At 57.3% G+C, this 17,699-nt stretch overlaps 2 protein-coding genes across 2 annotated transcripts in view; both read right to left on the minus strand.

Annotated features, from left to right (window-relative positions):
- Nucleotides 1-849: 849 nt before the first annotated feature.
- LOC309845030 (uncharacterized protein) lies at nt 850-17,628 on the minus strand. The gene is made up of 6 exons (XM_082692482.1): nt 16,935-17,628; nt 15,989-16,110; nt 14,970-15,062; nt 13,826-13,912; nt 2,588-2,655; nt 850-2,329 (listed from the first exon to the last, which is right to left on the minus strand). The coding sequence occupies exons 2-6, from the start codon at nt 16,062-16,064 to the stop codon at nt 1,877-1,879; spliced, it is 777 nt and encodes a 258-aa protein (XP_082548608.1). The 5' UTR covers nt 16,065-16,110; nt 16,935-17,628; the 3' UTR covers nt 850-1,876.
- The window catches only part of MINDY4 (MINDY lysine 48 deubiquitinase 4), a 102,702-nt gene continuing 101,123 nt past the window's right edge, over nt 16,121-17,699 (minus strand). Inside the window, exon 19 of the mRNA XM_082692480.1 lies at nt 16,121-16,205. The gene's annotated coding sequence lies outside the window, so the exon portion shown is untranslated. The remainder of the gene's footprint in view (nt 16,206-17,699) is intronic.

The following is a 17,699-nucleotide window of genomic DNA, read 5'->3' on the forward strand; positions in this document are numbered from 1 at the left end:
CCTTCCGCAGGCCCCTCCTCAGTCCTACACGTGAGTGTTGGCTTCTCCCCATTTTACAGGAGGCAAACTGAGGCTCAGCAAGGGGAAAGGCAGCTCTAAATTCTGCATGCGCCAAGGGCAGGGCCAGGATGAGCGTGCAGGTCTCACGCCTCCTGTGTGCGGGCCATCCACGGATGACGATACCAGCGCCTATGGGCCGCCCTTTGGCCCACCTGTGGCACACATTACAGCCACCCTGGAGCAGGGATGAAGCGCCCAGGAAGCAGCCTGGGATTCTCTGGGAGCAGGAGGCCCACTGGGGGTGGGGGGCTGCGGTCACCGAAGTCCACCTGCATGCCCGAAGGTACTGGATGGGGATGCAAGGCTGGGGGTCAGCGCAGTGGCGGGTGGGCACTGTGTGCTCTGAAAGTCCCAGCTGCTGGAAGTCATCTGTGCCTTAGTAACCCTCCAAGAGAGGGACCCAGCCCGACTGGGCCCCTTCCCAGAACCCGCCACGCCTTTCCTCAAGGCAGCTCTTGTTTGGCTCTCCATGCCCCAGGGAGCTCCTCACGCCCTGGCCTTGGCCATCCACAGTGTCCTCCAGCCCCCTGAGCTTCCTGGACCCGACAGGGCCCACATCTGTCCCGGCCTCCCACCTGCTGCAGGGATGAGGGATGCTGGCAGGTAAAAGGACTCCTGGGGATGGCAGCAGGCCCACAAGGACCACTGGGCTCAGGCCAGTGTGAGGGTACAGCACCTCAGAGAAAAAAAGGACCCTCCCGTGACAGGGCCCACGGGCCAGGTCAGGACCCATGTAGCTGAGGACGCACAATGTGCTATGTGGGTGCGAGTCACGTGGGACATCCTAACTTGTCCACCAAATATTTATTTGGTGCATGCCATGTGCCATCCTGTTCTTATCTTTGGGGAGACAGCCACAAACCAGATAGCCTAGCTGCTTGTCCTCCCGTAGGCTCCGTGTGTGCACCCAGGCTGGTGGCGCTTGCAACTGTCACGGGCACGGGGGTGAGCACATACTTGCTAGAGGCCCACATCCTTCTGGAGCAGGGTTGGACCCAGGGGACCCAGAGGAGGCAAAACACTTTGGCCAGAGCAAATCAGCTACCCACCAATGTCAGGATGATGTGAGGGTCCTCAGGACAATACCCTGGACACCAAACCCTGTCCCCCTAGTAGCATGGCTTCTGACTTACATGCTGCCCACTGTTCTGTTCCTTTGGGCAAGGCTCTGCCATCACCAAGAGACACCATCCAAAGGCAGACCTCTCTGGAATAAGGCCCACCTCACTCACCCACCATCTCCCACAATACCAAGGGGCCTGTGCAGCCTCGGCCTGACAATGTCAATGTGAAAGGAAGAGGACTGCCCCTGGATCCCAGATCCAGGAAGGCCACGAACCTCATGACCTTCTTCTCCCTGGTCTGCCACAAATTCTGGCCAAGCAGGGAAGGAAGGGAGGTGAGGAGAGAGGGAGGGAAGGGGGGAGAAAGGAAACCGTGCCTGGCTGACGGCTTGTCTCCACCACAACCCTGGAATGCTCCGAGGGTAAGGGATTTGCTAGAAGGTGGCAGAACTAGGATTAGAACTCAGGACCCCCTAATTCCCAGAACCCCAGTCTGGTTCTCTGCCGGCCTGTCAAGGAAGGCTCCTGATGGCCCCATTTCCCAGATGGAATCCTGAGTTTTGATGGCCCAGTTACAAGTACAGGACTGAGGGATCCAGACCCCAGGACGGGTTGGGGATGTGGGGGTAATAATGAGAAGACCGTCCCTGACTTCTCTGTATAATTGGGGTGGGATGAGGGGCAGATGGGGAAGGAAGCATTGAGCTGAGAGTGAACGCACAGGGAAGCCAGGGAAGGCCAGAGCTACGCCCTCACCCCGTGTAGTCCCACCAGCCCCGGGAGCTTGGGCTCTGGGGCAGGGTGCCGCCCCCTGACCAGCTCCTCCTCCAGGGTGACCTGACTCGGTGAGCAACCGAGTCCCTCCCTCCCATGGCCAGTGGCATGGGCCCAGGCCTGATCCCACAGGCCTGAGCCAGGCTAAATAAGGGGGACTGCCCCCGCCCTGACTCCTGAGTCCTGGGCGGGGCCTGAAGCCACTCAGTCCAGGGCACTGTCTGGCCCTCCCAGAGCAACGGTCTCAGAAAATGGTTTTCCAGATGTGCCTTATTCCTGACGTGCCCAGTGAGGCCCACTTTCCAGTCAGAGCTGGCTGTTCCCAGGACAATCTGGACTCTAGCCCCACCGATGCTGTGGGAGAACCTCAGGCTTTGTCCAGAGCTGGGTGCACACGTCCTCAGACGGATGTTAAGGTTCAGGACCTCAGGCTGTGTGGAGAGAAGATGCCCACGGGTGTGGCTAAGGCTGGCGCTCTCTTAACCCGAATCTTCTTGGAGCACAGGACAGAGGGGCTGAGGGGAGTGGACCCTGCCTACTGGGCAGGGCAGGGATTTCCACCCACAGGCTGGGTTGTGGGAAACAATGACTTCACTCCCTCTGGGAGGCCCACCAGGAAGATGGAGTTTGAAGCGGAAGGGACCTCTGATAGCAGACGGGCTGTGACCATGCAGTCACCATCGGCTTACCAGCATGCTGGACAAATCTTCCAGAATCTCCCAGGCTGTCCTGAAGGGAGGCAGAGCACTAGAGGCGGCTGGGAAGATAGGACAAGGCCCCAGGGAGGGGGTGAAAAATAACAGAATGCTTTCTCCCAAAGAATCCCTCTACCCCCCCGCTCCCCAGCTCTGCCCCCTACCAGGGTGCTCTGCGCACCCCTCCCCTGACCTTGATCAAGGACCTGACAGCCTGGCTCTTGTCTGCACAGATGGGGCCTGTCCCCCATGCCCCCCACCCTGCCACCACTGCCGGGGAGATATGGGCCAAGGAGGCATGGGCCGGTGAGGCTCAGCCAGCCCCCCACCCCCGAGCTTAGGGGAACAGAGAATGGACCAAGGTCCAGAGCACAGAGACCAAAAAAACAGACAGAATGTCCCCCATGTTCCTCAGCCCAGTCCTCAAGGCACCCCACGTACCACCACCATCCCTTCCCAGCTCCAGACCGGGGCCGGGTTCCTGTGCCCCCAGGCTCACTGTTCCCGGATATTTGCATGTACACTCTTCCCCTGCCAAGCACCTTCCCAGCCACACCACCACACCACCTCTCCTGATCCCCTCCTCCGTGGTGATTGTGGTGGTTAAGGCCATGCACCCTCACCTCCAGAGCCGGTTTCTCACCCCCACCCATCCTCTAATAGCCTTGTATGGGTGGTTCAAGCACAGGGCTTGCATCTTCTCCCTCCCCTTCCACTGTGCCCCCAGCAGAGCTGAGCTTGGGGCTGAGCATAGGGGTGGGGGTGGATAGGGAGATGATCCAGGAGGTGTCCAAGTCCCCTGAAAGACAGCACCCATCTCTCAAAGCCTGTGTCCCTGTCTGACAGAGGACTCCTGGCCTCTGGCCATTCAGGCGTCACACAATCCCCCTGAATTCAAAACCGGATTTCGTGGGCCACCAGTAATTGTCCAGAGGCAGAACAATTCAGGAAACTTTCTAAGCTACTTCTCCTCTTGCCGCCTTCCCCCACCCCTGCCTTCCCCGAGCAGTATTGTGTGGCTCATTGTGTGTGTTGGGGCCGGGGGGCAATGTCAAGCCTATTTCTGGAAAGTGGAATTTTCTATTTTGATGTTTTACCAATTCTCCAGCAATGGCCTCATTCGATGCTGTAGGGGAGGGGCCTGAGCGACAAGATGGGGACAGTTGCCCTCTGCCCTGCTAGGGTCGATGAGCATTTGACACGCCCCATCCAAAGATGGGAGCAGGGATTGGAGAATGGGCTGGACTCCCAGGCCTGAATGAGGGCGCCTTGAGGACACAGGGCTGCCCCCTGTCCCACCCCCATCTCTGTTGGACTGGAGGAGAGAAGAGAGAATGAAGTCACGGTTTCCCTAGCCCTGCCCTACGAGCAAAGAGGCCCTGCTGGGCCAGGAGGGAGGCATCCCTCACTTCCAGAAAGTGCTGGTGGCAACATTTTTGCTGGGTTGCCAGACCCACACTTGGGGGCCAGGCAGGGCAGAGGACTCTGCCTGGAGCCCGCCTCTGCAGTATGGGTCCTGGGAAGAGAAGTCTTCATCATATGTAGAAGTGACTTTGGAGCAATTCCTCGCCCTGGGCACACACTTGCCCCCTCCCCTGGCCTGGCTGCTACCACAGCCTCCGCTCCCTCTCCAGGGCCCTAGCCCCAAACCTGGGCCTTCCAAAATCTCCTATCTGTGCCTTCTTAGATCATAAAGCATCAAGATCAGGAAAAGAGGCTCCAATAGCATTGGATCTAATGGTCTCATTTTACATGTGGGGAAACTGAGGCTCAGAGAGGCAAGGTGGCAGGCCCAGGGTTCTTTTGTGGGCTGGTGGGGGGGTGGGGTAGGCAGGACTGGAGTCCAGGTCTCTGAGCTCCTGTGTAGACCTGGTCTGCTAGGCATGGCCTCTTCCTCCTCCCTTCTCTGCTTGATAAGATGCCACCTTCTCCCTGGACTCCAGCAAAGACTCGGAAAAGCGCCTTCCCTGAGCAAAAAGCCAGAGACCCGGGCAGCCAGAGAGTATCCACAAGGGAACTGGCCTTCCACCACTCCCAGACCCCAGGACCTGAGGTTTCAGTCTCCCAGCAGGCCCTGAGCCAGTGTAGAGGGACATTAGCCACCCCCCACCAATGCTGTTGTCCCCAAAGTGTCTACCTCTGGGGTCTGCTCAACTTCGGAGATTTCCAATGGTACCCTGCCCCTGTCCCACCCTGCCCCACCCCTCGCTGATAGCCAGTGTCCCCAGAGAGAGTGTCCAGGTGCCCCCAGCAAGTCCTACAGGCAGGGACCGTGATTCCATCTCCTCCTGCTCCAGCCCCTGTCCCTGGATGCCCCCAGGCCATCTGGCCTCCTGGCCTCACTGCCCTCCTGGGGGTCCTGCTGCTGCTGCCACTCTGCTGGGGCTCCCTCAGCTGGGTCTCCTCCTGAGAACTGCCACGGCTGCTGGATCCTGCCCCAGCTGCCCCCTTGGTCCCATCACCCACTCTGGGTGGCCCTTGCCTCCTCTGGGTCCCACTTCTATGGCAAGCTGGGTGCTTCCTGGGCTCAAAGCCTCCCTGGCTTCTTTGGCTTGTCCCTGCAAGCACAGGCCAGCTAGGATCCAGCAGTTGGGGCAGGACCCAGCCCAGATGCAGCCTCGTGCTCCTTCCTGGGCCCTATGGCAGGACTGCTTAGATGCCAGTGGGTTCCAGAACTGCAGGAAAATTGCTTCTCTGTGCTAGTGGCTGTGCTCACAGCTCACCACCAGGATGAATATATTCATCTTTATACCAATGCAGTCCTAAAATTCAGCTTTAAAGTCTTTTAGGGAGGAAGAAAGAGGCCCATGAAAGCAAAAGAGCCCAGGGTCCACAAAAGTCATAATGTGGGGGCACCTGGGTGGCTCAGTGGGTTAAAGCCTCTGCCTTCGGCTCGGGTCATGATTCCAGGGTCCTGGGATCGAGCCCTACATCGGGCTCTCTGTTCGGCAGGGAGCCTGCTTCTTCCTCTCTCTCTGCCTGCCTCTCTGCCTACTTGTGATCTCTGTCAAATAAATAAATAAAATCTTTAAAAAAAAAAAAAGTCATAATGTGGCCTGACTACCCCCCCGCCACAGCAACCCATGACCACCACCACCACCACCACCACCACCGCAGCCAGACAGCAGCGCACGGAGCCGGGACAGAGAGGAGTGTGCTCCATCTGAGCTCAGCCTGCCCCCTCCAGTAAGGACAGCGCATTCCTGGGCTGAGCCGTGTCCCCAGCCCTCTCCTGCACGGAGAGCCTTGCATCCCTCTTGCCCACCCTTGCCAAGCCACACCTGGCAAGGGTGCCACCCCAGAGGCTCAGCTGTCCCTTCCTCCTCCCCTGACAGGGCATGAGCTTTCATGCTCATGTGCGCGCACATATACACACACCATGACGTGTGCTTGCACACATGTGTATGCACACATGGGCAGTGCACACCAGCATCACAGCACAACACATAGCACTCACATATGTACGTACACATACGCAAACACACGGGCATACTCGAACATGCTCGAGTGCACATATCTCCTCACATGCACATGTGCAAGCAAATACACAGATGAAAGACACACACGGTGGCCGTGAAGCCCTGCCACCCCTCCACTGTGCATAACCTGGACTCTGCTGCCTGTACCCTGAAGCCAGGGACTCTGCATGGTCTCTCTGGCAACTCTCACAGCTGCTCACGGCCGTGGCCTCCTGTGGGGCTCAGAGTCCAGGGCCTCTCTCATCCCCTCTGCTTAGCAGGGAGCTGACTTTAAATGGGGAAGAGGAGGCGGCATGGGCAAGAGGAATGCCGTGGTGAGCATTTCTGTCCCTGCACAGCTCCAAGGTTCCTCTCTTGGGGACATGCTCTGTGTGTCCTTGTCTCTTCATTTCCAGCCGGTACCCTCACCCTTGGTGGGGATGGTGGCTAGATCTGACCCATCTCTCTGCTCACAGCCAGGTGGGGAGTAAGCCCAGTGTGCAGAGCAGTGCGGGAAAGTTGCAAAGGTGAACAGAGCCAGCCATCTGCCAGCCAACCAGCCAGTGTTAGGAGGGATGTGCTCCCCCCGCCCCCCAGAGCTGGGAAGTGCAGGTTCACCTCTGGGACCACCCTCTCACTCTGTGGCTTCCTAGGATGTCATGATGCTGTGGGCTGGGGCTGGCAGAGGTGAGTCTAGGAAGGCGGGAGGTGCCCACTCTTGTCCCCATCCACTTGGGACCCCTCCCCCTGTGGTCCGCTCTGGGGATTCTATTCATGTGAAGCCAACATTCCTGGAGCCCACAGGGCCAGCAAGATCATCTCACACAGGCAGATCGCTGTCTTGCCTAATGAGAAAATGATGACATGGCCCCCTGCCCTGGGCCCCTGGGCCCAGCCAAGCTCTGGCTCTCCCCAGCCCCCCAGGGCCACCGGCTTCACCCCAACATGCACACACCTCCTGCTCTGTGCTATCATTCTGCAGGAGTCTCCATAGGTCAACTCACAGAGCCCCCGGGCCACCTCCTCCGGAGCCCTCCTGTCACCACCTCTCAACACCCAGGGAGTTAGACCATTAGGATAGGAGGGCCTTCAGGTCATTAGGACAAAAGTAAACTGAGGCCATGGGCTGAAATGGCTTCCCCATTGTTGAAGCCAGGGCCTGAGGCGTTTCAGTTACAGTGTCTGGAATTCAGGAAGCCCAGGTCCTCTTATGGCAATCCTGCCTCTGCCCAGGGCAGGCCAAAAGAGGATAAATATACAGTGTTGGCAGCAGCCAAGGGGGTGGTGAGAGGTCTCCCCGCAAGCACTCTGTTTTCATGAGCCAGAAGTCCATGGAAGTGGCCATTGTTAGAGCCCGCCGGAAAAGAAAAAACCTGGTTTAGCTGTCTGCCTGCCTCTTCCACTCATCCCACCTCGCCAGTCTAAGGATAAGTGGACAGAAGAGACCCAGGCCAGGGGTTCCCTAGTGGTTGGGGGCCAAGACTCACAAATACAAGGCACTCAGAGGAAGAGCCCAGGTGAGGTTATGAGCTGAGTGTGAGAGAGTGATCAGTGAGGGTAGGAGAAATTCTGGTAGCCTTCCTGGAGGAGGCAGGACTTTGAATCATGGAATTTCAGAATCTGAAGGGATCTCAGAAGCCTCCTAAAATCACATATCATCAGACTCAGGGTTCTCCTTGATACTCTCCCTTCCAGAGGGCTATGACCCTCTCTACATGAGGACTTCCCCCACTGGGACAGTTCATGGGAATGGTTAGAGAATTGCTTATGCAGAGACACAAGGATCTATTTTCTAAGGGCTGCTACTTCTCAGGTGGGCCAATCCCAGGACTCTCAGGCCCTCTCTGCTCCTCACCATCCTGGTAGTGGGGCAGAGGGAGGGTGTTAGGGCTGGGCACAGTCATACCAGGACAATCCCATTACCCCAGGAGTGGCCAAGAGCCAAACCATATGAAGACCACCTTGGTCCACGAGGGAATAGACAACTGGCTCATGGAGGGTCCCCTCTCCTGGGCACTTGTCCGCCACCTGTCTCATCCCTATAGACAACAACTTAAGGGGGCACCCGTCCCACACCCCTCAGTTACCTGAACCTGCCAGAAAGCAGAACTGAGGATCAAAATCAAGGCCAGGGCTGGTTCGAAGGAGGTGGGTGAGGCCTTGGGCAGGGCTGCTACAGAGGTCCATTTGTTTGGTTGAGAAGTCAGAGCAGGAAAGGGGAGAATCATTAAGAATCTTAGTGATGCATGTAGCTTGTATGTAGCTTTTATATATGTCCTAAAAACGTCTGAGGATTCTATCAGTGCTTCTTGGACTAGAATGTGAACATGAATCCCCTGGAGGTTTTATTAAATGAGCTTCTGACTCAGTAGGTCTGGGTAGGGCCCAGGATTTTGCATTTCTAACAAGCTCCCAGGTGATGTCCATGCTCCCTGGTCTTATGACTTGGAGCAGCAATGAAACAATGAAACACAGTCCTGATCATAGTCTAGTTAAAGCAAAAACACAGAGAGGGACGAAGCTTCTCATGAGGCCAGAGAGAGATTACAATGGAGCCTCACTTTCCATTGGAGCTTCCTGGAAGCCACGACAAGAAAGGAAGACGTGCTCACCAAAGCTTACTCTATGGTCACAGAGGCTGCTGCCTCCGGTCAGGAGAAAGTCTTTCTTCCGATTCTGGCTGTCCAGGAACTGGTTGAGTGGACCTTATTATGAAGAGATTTGAAGGGCCGGCAGGTGGCTGTGGTTTAGGGACATTTGGGCCTTTCTGTGAGAAGGTCTGAGCCTGGGCACCTCAATGGGGTACATCCCTGATGGAGAGTCACAGTGTGGATAACACAATGCCCCTAGGAGCCCAGCCGAGGCCAACACCGTGGTCAATGCCCATAGGAGACCATCCTTCCGCCATTCACTGGCTCAGACCCGAGCTGGCCCGAGCTGGCCCGAGTGGCCCTAACAACAGATGGGGGTTCTAGACAGCCCTGGGTGTACAGGGGAGGGCAGCTAAGGCCTAGGCCTGAACCTCAGGAAGGGGTGAGGTAGATCTGTGGGCAGCGGAAGAACCCCACCTCTTTCCAGTAATCAGGAAAGGCTTCCTAGAGGAGGGGACATGGCAGACAGATTTGTTTATGCGAAGGAAGGGAGGTGGTTTGGGAAGAGGAAAGGCCAGGCAGAAGGAGAGGTGGACGGGTGGGCTTCCAGCCCAGTGAGGGACTGCCCCCTTTCTCCAGGGCTGACTCAGACCCTCTGAGTGGGCCTGGCAGAAGAGGGATGTTGCACTTTGTGAGGCCGTCGGTGCCTCAAAGCCTGAATCGCCAGTACAGAGGCGGCGGCCTGGGCCCTGCTGGCCTCAGGGGCGCCCAGGCTGGGGGTGCAGAGTCTCTGCCCTCAGGGAGCTCCTCGCCCAGCGCAGTGCAAGTGGGAGCTGGGGCCGAGTGAGGAGCTCGAACAATTAGGCCTCTGGACATGAAAGGGGGCACAGCCAGGGACAGGACACAGGAGAGACAGACTTGGTCAGTCTGGTGCCGCAGGGGCTTGGGACGTCACTGCCCCAGCTAGAGGTTCCTCGCTCATAATCAGGTATGTTCCTATGAAAGGCCAACTTGAACGGTCATCTCAGCGTAAGAGGGCATCAAGGGAGAGCACAGCTGGGTCACACGATGGTGCTCAGGTCTCGGCTTCCCTTGCTTACTCCTTCTCAGCGTCCCCAAGGACACACCTCTCTTTTCCCAGCCTCCTTTGTGATGAAAGGGACGGGCATAACCCTGATGACTTTCCAGAAAAGGAAATGGAAAATCTTTAAACAAATAAACCCAAGGTGTGTCTGTGTTAGTGGGGAAGAAGAAAAAAAGTGCTTGGCATTTTCTGTGGTTGCCAAAGCCATAGGAGCTGAGGGATGACAGGAATTGGGGTTTGCAGGAGACATTGAGGTTGGCGACCTGCTCCTACCTTGGCTGGTCAGCCTTGATCTAGGCAGGGCCAGACCGGGGGGTTGTGACCCAGCCTTCTCTCTGGGCTGCTCACAGAGAGACGTCTGGATGGAAGAGAGACTAGGCTCCCATAATAGCTTGCAGGTATAGAAACCAGAGCCCTGACAGGTGTTTCCAAAGACTGTGAAGTCTCGGGCCTGGGCTGGTGACTGGGGATGAAATCAGGGAAGACAGGGACCAGAGGTTCCGGCAAGCCTCTCACTCCTCTGCCCTATGTGGGGGCCTGCCAGAATGCAAGGGAGAAGTAAGAACTTGACACCTGCTATCCATTAGCCTGGAGGGCCTGGGTGAGTGCCTTGGCTCTCTGAGCCTCAGTTTCCCCACCTGGAAGTGGAAGGTTTGAGGGAGGGGCCTGGCAGGTGCTGCCCACAGTGTCTGACGCTGGCACCCTCGTCTCCGTCTCGGGAGCAGTCACTGCTCTGCTTACCTCATTCTACAAAAGTGGGACCAAAGCCCAGAGCAGAAAGGGAGTGCCATATGGAGTAGCCAGAGAGAAAAGCCAGGAGCTGCTGTGGGGCCAGTGAGAGCTGGGGAAAGGAGAGGAGGGACTGCCATTTGGGGCGGGCGGCGTCAGGGAAGAGGAACTGACCTCCAGGGGTGGAGGTGGCCTCCCTGTGTCACAGCATTGCACACAGTCACGCTTATTGCCTCTCAAGGAGCTCGACCCACCCCGATTCCTGCACCCTCCCATCCAGCTCCCCGTAGAAGAGCCGATGTATGCTGCCCACAGACTGGGTCACCAAGCCCTGTTCCAGGCACTGTGCACTCACTCCCCACGCCAACCTGAAGAAACACAGGATATGATTATTCCCATTTTACAGGGAGGGAAAATGTTTTGTTCTTTTTTGTTTTTGTGCTCTTTGTCACTTAATTTAGGTGACACAGCAGAGACGTGGGAGCTAAGATCTAAACCTGGGTCATCAAAGTCTAGGTCCAAGTTTATAACCACTCTGGCAGGCTGCAGTCTCCTGTCTTATGGTGAACACCCCCTGGTGGGTACAGCAGGGATCCCCCAAACCCAGGGAGAGCACAGCCGACAACAGCTTGGGACTTCTGACACACAGGTTCGGGAGAGCCAGGCCCCAGCAATAGCGCATGTGGGAGAAGCACGAGTCTCGGGGCAAGGGCTTGGAGCTCTCTGTGTGCTTTCCTACCTGAGAGACTCCTGGTCCCCAGGAGATGAGCAGTTTCCCTAAGGTCCACGAGCACCCCAAATGGCCAAGCTAGGGGTCCCAGGCTCTGAGAGCACAGATGGGGCACCCCATGGGAAGGGGACCTTCTCAAGGCCAATGAGGGACTGGGTACTATCCCGCCAGCCTGGCTGTCTTCCATGTGCTCTCGGAGGTGACCAGGCCCAAGGGAGCCAGCTGGTCCCGTCCAGCTGGCCCAAGGTCACCAATAGCTTCAAAAACAATGGGCAGTGGGTCCAGCCGTAGCCGGGTCCAGAACAAAGGCCTGGGTACTTCCTCACATTGAGGCCCCCTCCTTCATGGTTTGCCAAGACAGGAGATGGAGGAAGCCTTCATCAGGAGGTAGGGATGTTTTGCAAAGACTGTTCCCAGGAGAGCGGCGGCCACCGGTGCCAACAGGGGAGCGCACACAGGGGCCGGCTGCTCAAGGCCGAGGTCTGCCTGCCAGGAAGCAGGGGAGAGAGGGCCCTGGACTCCAAGCCCATGGGCCCCCCACCTTGCTCCCTCAGCTGAATCACTGAAATGCAAGCGATCTCCCTCTGCTGCTTCTCCCTGGGGCCTGAGCTCAGAGGTCGGCATCACCCTTTGGGGTGATGTTGCAGCACAGTCTTCTAAAGCAGCACAGGACCCCCTCTGCCCTGCTCTGAAACCTCCCACGGCTACCCAGGGCTCAGGAGACAGCGTGAGCTCTCTGCCTGGCATGCAAGCCCTTCGGCTCTGATATACCTTAACTTCCCGCCATACAGATGCCCCAGCCCCTTTCCCCGGGCACGTAGGCCCCTGCCCATCGGCCTGGGATACCTCTGCCTCTCCTCCTCCCCTACACTCCTTCAAGGTTCAGCTTCAATCCTCTCCCATCTAAGAAGCTCCCCTGACTGCTCCAGCCCATACAAGTACCCCTCGTCTGAGCCCCATACCCCGAATGCAATCCAAGGAAGATCTCAGCCCAGGACTTTGGAGAACATCGAGGCAGGAAATCAATAACGGAACAATCCTTCCTTAGAGTAAGGTTCCCACGCATAGCACAGTGTATTTATACAATTGTCCTGCCGTCGTTATTATTAGTACCCTTCGGGTTCAGCCCCAGTGCCGGAGCAAGGGAGGGATGAGGAGGAGAGGCAGGGCCCAGAGATGGTGCCGACAACCAGTGTCTCCAGTGCCCTGAGAGTACTCGCAGTGGACACCCAGGCAGGACACAAGGAAGTGGGGGCTTGTCATGGAGATGGGCTCCATTCCACAGGGAGGCGGGACTTTGCTGAACCTCACACATGTCAAGGGGCCTTAAACCATAAAACGCCAGATAAGCACCCAGAATTGCCCTTATCAAGGGCCACAGGAAAGGCGCCAGGTTTAATCTCAAAACCACACCCGGCATCAACAGTTTAGAGACCTTGGCCAATGCCTCCCCATCCCAGTACCCAGTGACTGGGGCTTTATGCCTGGAGCCAGGGTGGGGAGGGGCTTCTTCAAAGGTGGGGAATGAACTGTGGGCTTCATCCCCCCAGGATGGGACAGATACAGGAGGGAAGGGAAGACAAGGGGCCCCAGCCCAGGGACAAGGAAACAGGGTTATGGGCTGGGGTGGGGAGGGGCGGTATACACACACACACACACACACACACACACACACACACACACACACGTGCGCACATGCATGTACAAATGTGGGGGAATGGGCGAAACCTGTAGCTGGGTGTGGACCACCAACTGGGATCTGGGCCATAAGAGAGGAGCTGCTTGAGGCTATTTTGAGGACTGGGCCTGCACTTTCAGATAGATAATCCCAGAGGGCTTCCTAGAGGAGGGGCCTTGGAGATTTTGAGGGTCTGGTTGGATTTGGCAGATGGTCATAGGCAGCCAGAGGGCAGGGACCCAGGTGCAGGGAAGAGCACTAGCAAAGGCTTCAGGTAGGGCAGGGGTTCTCAGGGAAGCTGCTATGGTTGGGGGTGGGTGAAGTATGGAGCTGGAGGAGGAGGAAGCAATGTGGGAGGCAGAATGACAGGCAGTTGGTCACCCCCTTAGATCCCCCATCAGATGTACTCCCTTCAGCCCAAAGGCCAGCTGGTGGTCTGGTCTCCAAGAGACCCTTCATTGAATGAGAAATGCCCCAGCAGGGATCTTAACTAAGAATTCCTATCTGGGCCTCGGTTTCCCCAACTACAATGCAAAGGCCTTCAGTGATTTCCCAGGGACCAGGACATAGGATAGGCATCTCCGGGGAAGGCAAAAGGGACATTTGGACGAAGCACTTCGGTCCCATCCCAAGACAGCAGGAAAGGCCCATGGTGGGCTGCTGGGACCTCTGAGCCCCTGACCAGCGTGGGCCAAAGGTCCTCTCTTGTGCAGAGCCAGTCTGCCAGAGCGACATCCCTGAGCTCCGTGCAGGCACTGGCAGTGGGCCACCCTGACCCACGGGCAGCCTTGCTTGCCCCCCTCCCCTGCCCACCTGCCAGCCTGCTCCTCCGCCTGCATTAAGCAATCTCTATTATCGCAAATGCCTAACATTTTTGCCTGGTAATTACAGCTCCCACAGCCCCAGGAGGATTAGGGCATGATTAGAGAGTAGGGAGGACTCTGGCGGGTGGAGAGAAGTACCTGCAAATAGGCTTGGCAGTTTGATGGCCTCCTGCAAGGTTAGGCTCCCAAAAGGGCTCCGTAACCAGAGAGGATCATCCACAGGGCCTTGGAAGGCAAAAGGCCATCAGCATCAGTGACCTCCATCGTCTCCTGGCCTCTCCCTCCCCCTGCCTCTCCTGGGATCAGAGCAGCAGCCCCTCAATGTGTCCCTTGCCTCTGCCTCCACACCCGCTTGCTGGCCAGGGGGAAAGATCTGAAGTCAAGCTCTGAGCAGATCTTGTCTCCTGGGAACACATCCCAGCAGAGAGCCCAACATTCAAGGCCTTCTCCCGCTCTGTGCCTCCTCCCCTGACCCTCTGGGACTCACAGACCTCACGGCCTTTCATGGTCTCTCAGTTCTCCCCACCTCACCATGTCACCCGCAATGATCTTCCATCCAGTTCTCCACTTGGCAAAGCTATGCCCATCCCTCAAGGCCAAGGTAAGATGCTACCACTGCCAAGGATCTTCCCCCACCCCCACCAGAAACATTAAGAGCAAACACTTAGCAAGTCCTTGAGACGTGCCAGGCCCTGCTCTCCACACCTCACTGCGCAAGGACTCCCTCAGGCCTCAATACAGCCCCTTGAGGTGGGCATTTCACAGAGGAGCAAACGGAGGCCCAGAGAGCTCAGGGCAGGTGCTGGCGGTCACACAAGCAGGAGGCCATGAGTCAAGGCTAGACTCAGGCCTCTGGTCCTGCTACTCCCACCCAGCCGTTCAGTACTTCCTCACGGGGACTCCCTCTGTCACCCCCACGAAGTCCGAGGCTCTAGAACAGAACTGTCTCCAACTTTAACCTGATTCACCTGATGGTTTTGTTCAAGTCCAGATTCTGAATGGTAGACGGGGGTGTGGGTGGAGCCTGAGATTCTGCATTTCTAAAAAGTTCTCAAGTGTTACTGATGCTGCTGGTCTAAGGCCCACACACAGAGCCAAAAGGCTAGCAGAAGAGTCCTCCTCTTGCCATTGTGGGCTTAGCAGAGTCAACAGCCTGGGGGAGCAGAAGATGGGTCCTTCACCAGCCCCAGCCCTCCCGGGAGGCTGGGCCCCCAGCCCCAACTTCCCTTCACTCAGAAATAAGCACTGGGTTGGGGTCCTGAGGATATCCCCCAACACTCACCCCCACAAAGCCTTGGCCCAGCTCTGACCCCCAGGGAATCCTTGTGGTTCTTCTGGAAGCTGCTCTTCTTACTGTGCCACTGCCACAAAGAACCTACAGAAACGGGGTGCAAATGGCTCAGCCACCATTAGCACAGCACGTGCCCTGGCGTGGAGGAAGGTGACGAAAGCACGAGGCTGGCCCTGGAAGAGGCCAGTGGCTATTGAGGAATTCTTTGTCCTCGGGTCCCTTCCCCCAGCCATGGGGCCCAGAGGTCTGTATCTCCTCTCCTAAAGCCAGGTGAGGGAGACTTCCCGAAAGCTGCTTCAAAGCTTGCCAAGTGCACCTGCAGTGTGGGATGGTCCCTGAATCCCACCTGAGGACAGGAGACACTGCTGTTCCTGACAGCAGGGTCTGAGCAGACAGGCAAGCTGAGGGGGGCGGGTGTGATCTCCAGAACCGGGAAGGCAGAGAGGTGCGGGGCCTTGGCATGGTTTAGTTGTGAAGCCTCGGGTCTTCTTCAATGGGGAAAGAGAAGGCTGACTGCCTCAGAAGCTGGGTGGAAGCCGGTACCGGGAGCCACCATAAGTAGGTACCAGAGTGTGAATCATCCGATTGGGGGGGCAGTCCCCGGTAATGGGAGGCCTGCACAGAAGGCGGGGCGGTTTGCACTAATCGGGGAGAGTGTCGGCTTGAGTGGCCTTGAGACCTCTTTTACTGCCACAAGGGCAGCGGGATCGACCTGCTCTTGCCTCCAGAGACCAAGAATTTGCACCTCACTGACACCTTCTGGCTCGCTAACCCGGCCGATGGCCCACGTGCCAGCCCATGGCCCACGTGCCAGCCCTGATGGGGTGGCCATGCCCAGGTCGGTCTGCAGCAGCCACTCAACTCTAGGACTCTTAACTTTTTCTGGGGAATTCAGGAAGGTATTAGCCAAAGCCCAACAGACCCTCTCCCTGGAAAATCACACACACGGACATGAACACAAAAATTTTAATATCATTTGGGAGAGAGGCTCGGGACCTGTTGATACCTACCCACAGTCTCTTTAGAAAACTCTGTGCCTCGGGTGGAGAAGAGCCACCCGCAGGGAGGCACTCGCCTCTGGTTCATTCTTGCAGAGGTGGTGGCCGTGCTGTGGGTCTTCTCACTTCCAGACCTGGGAGATAGTGGTGCTGCGGCTTTGCTCGTCTTGCGTCCCAGGAAACCCCAGGCACGGGGTGTCAAACCATGCATGCACCTGCATCTTGGCTTCTAGAAAAAAATGCTTCTATAATATGTTGGAACTGGGTTTTTTAAGCAACGCTGGGAATATTTTGATTTCTCCAGCCCTGCCAACAGGACCCTGGTCAGGAGGTTAAGTGAGTTTCATTGAAAAGACACACTTTTCCTTCCCAGGCTGATAAACAAGCCTGCTACAGGGAAATTGACTTCCTCCACCGGGGCTCAGCTGGAGTGGCCTGTCTCTGGCCAAGGAAAACAAATGCATAAACATTTCGGGGACATATAGGAAGCATTTCTGCGGGACGCCTGCTGTGAATGGCCACTGGAGTTTACACAGCAAACCCCAGCGGGGCCTCCACACAGCTTAGACAAAGCGCGCCCTGCCCTCTCACTTCCCTCCCGGCTTCTCCCTGCTTCTCCCCAAAGACCCACAATAAGATAATACAACAATCCGGCCACGACTCGTGCCCAGCCCACGAGAGTGCAAAACAGGCCCTCGAGTTGTCACCACCAAATGCCTGGCATATAAAGAGAAGGGGTCTCCTCTTCGCCAGCGCTGCAGAGGTAAGACAGTTCCTGAGCTGCTCTGGTCCTGAGCACGGGGGTGGGTGGGGGGATGGGGGTTAGGGGAGGGATGGGACACAGAGGCTGGGGACCAGCCACCACTCAGCATCTAGGGCTCTCCCTGGCCGCTCCCTGGGCCAGGGCAGACAGACACGGGAAGAGCTCACTCCCCGGGCCTTCCATGCAAACACCCACCTCTGCGGGGCCTGCTCAGAGCTCCGGCCCGGCCCGAGCAGGGGCCAGCAATGGACCGCGCTCCTGCGCGCTCGGTCTCATGCTGCTCCTGGCCCCTCACGTGGCTGGGCTGGTGACAGAGGCTCCTGGAGGCCAGTGCTCTGCCTCTGGGTGTCCTTGCTCTGTACCACTGTTGGGAGCCATTACAGAGCAGTCCTTAACGTCACATTCCGTTTGAAGACCAGTAGGATGCAAGCCCATGGAATCAGGGAGGCTGCAACTGTGCAAATTTCCCTTTATGAGTGACTGTTTTTCCCAGTCATACTTATCCCCTCTTGCTCTGGAACATGAGGGCCTTCCCAGGCTCTGCCCACCCACATTGGGGGTCCCTTGGCTCATTCTCATCTTATTGCCCTCTGTGGCAAGAGGTCCCTGCCTAGAAGGTTCTTCCCCATATCCACCTGGCCAGGTCCACATGACCATCCTCCTGGGGCCTCATAGGGATCCAGGTTTGCCCTGAGACAGGCTCCCAGGGGGCCGGTGTTGCCCTAGGCAGCACAGCTTACAAAGCCTGGTGCCTTAGGCCTGGGGCCGACGCAGAGAAGACAGGCTAGACCAGAAGCCCCAGCAGGGACACTACTGGACCAGAGGCATCGCCTGTTTGCAGAGACCCCCGTTAGATGACCTCTTACCCACAGGTCTCTAGGGCCCTGGGCGACCATCCCTGTTCCCACCCCAGCCATGAACCATGCAAACCTCAGGCTTCTTTTGCCACAACAGAACAAA

The sequence above is a fragment of the Mustela nivalis genome (genome assembly GCF_964662115.1).
Source record: "Mustela nivalis genome assembly, chromosome: 12".
Taxonomy (NCBI): domain Eukaryota; kingdom Metazoa; phylum Chordata; class Mammalia; order Carnivora; family Mustelidae; genus Mustela; species Mustela nivalis.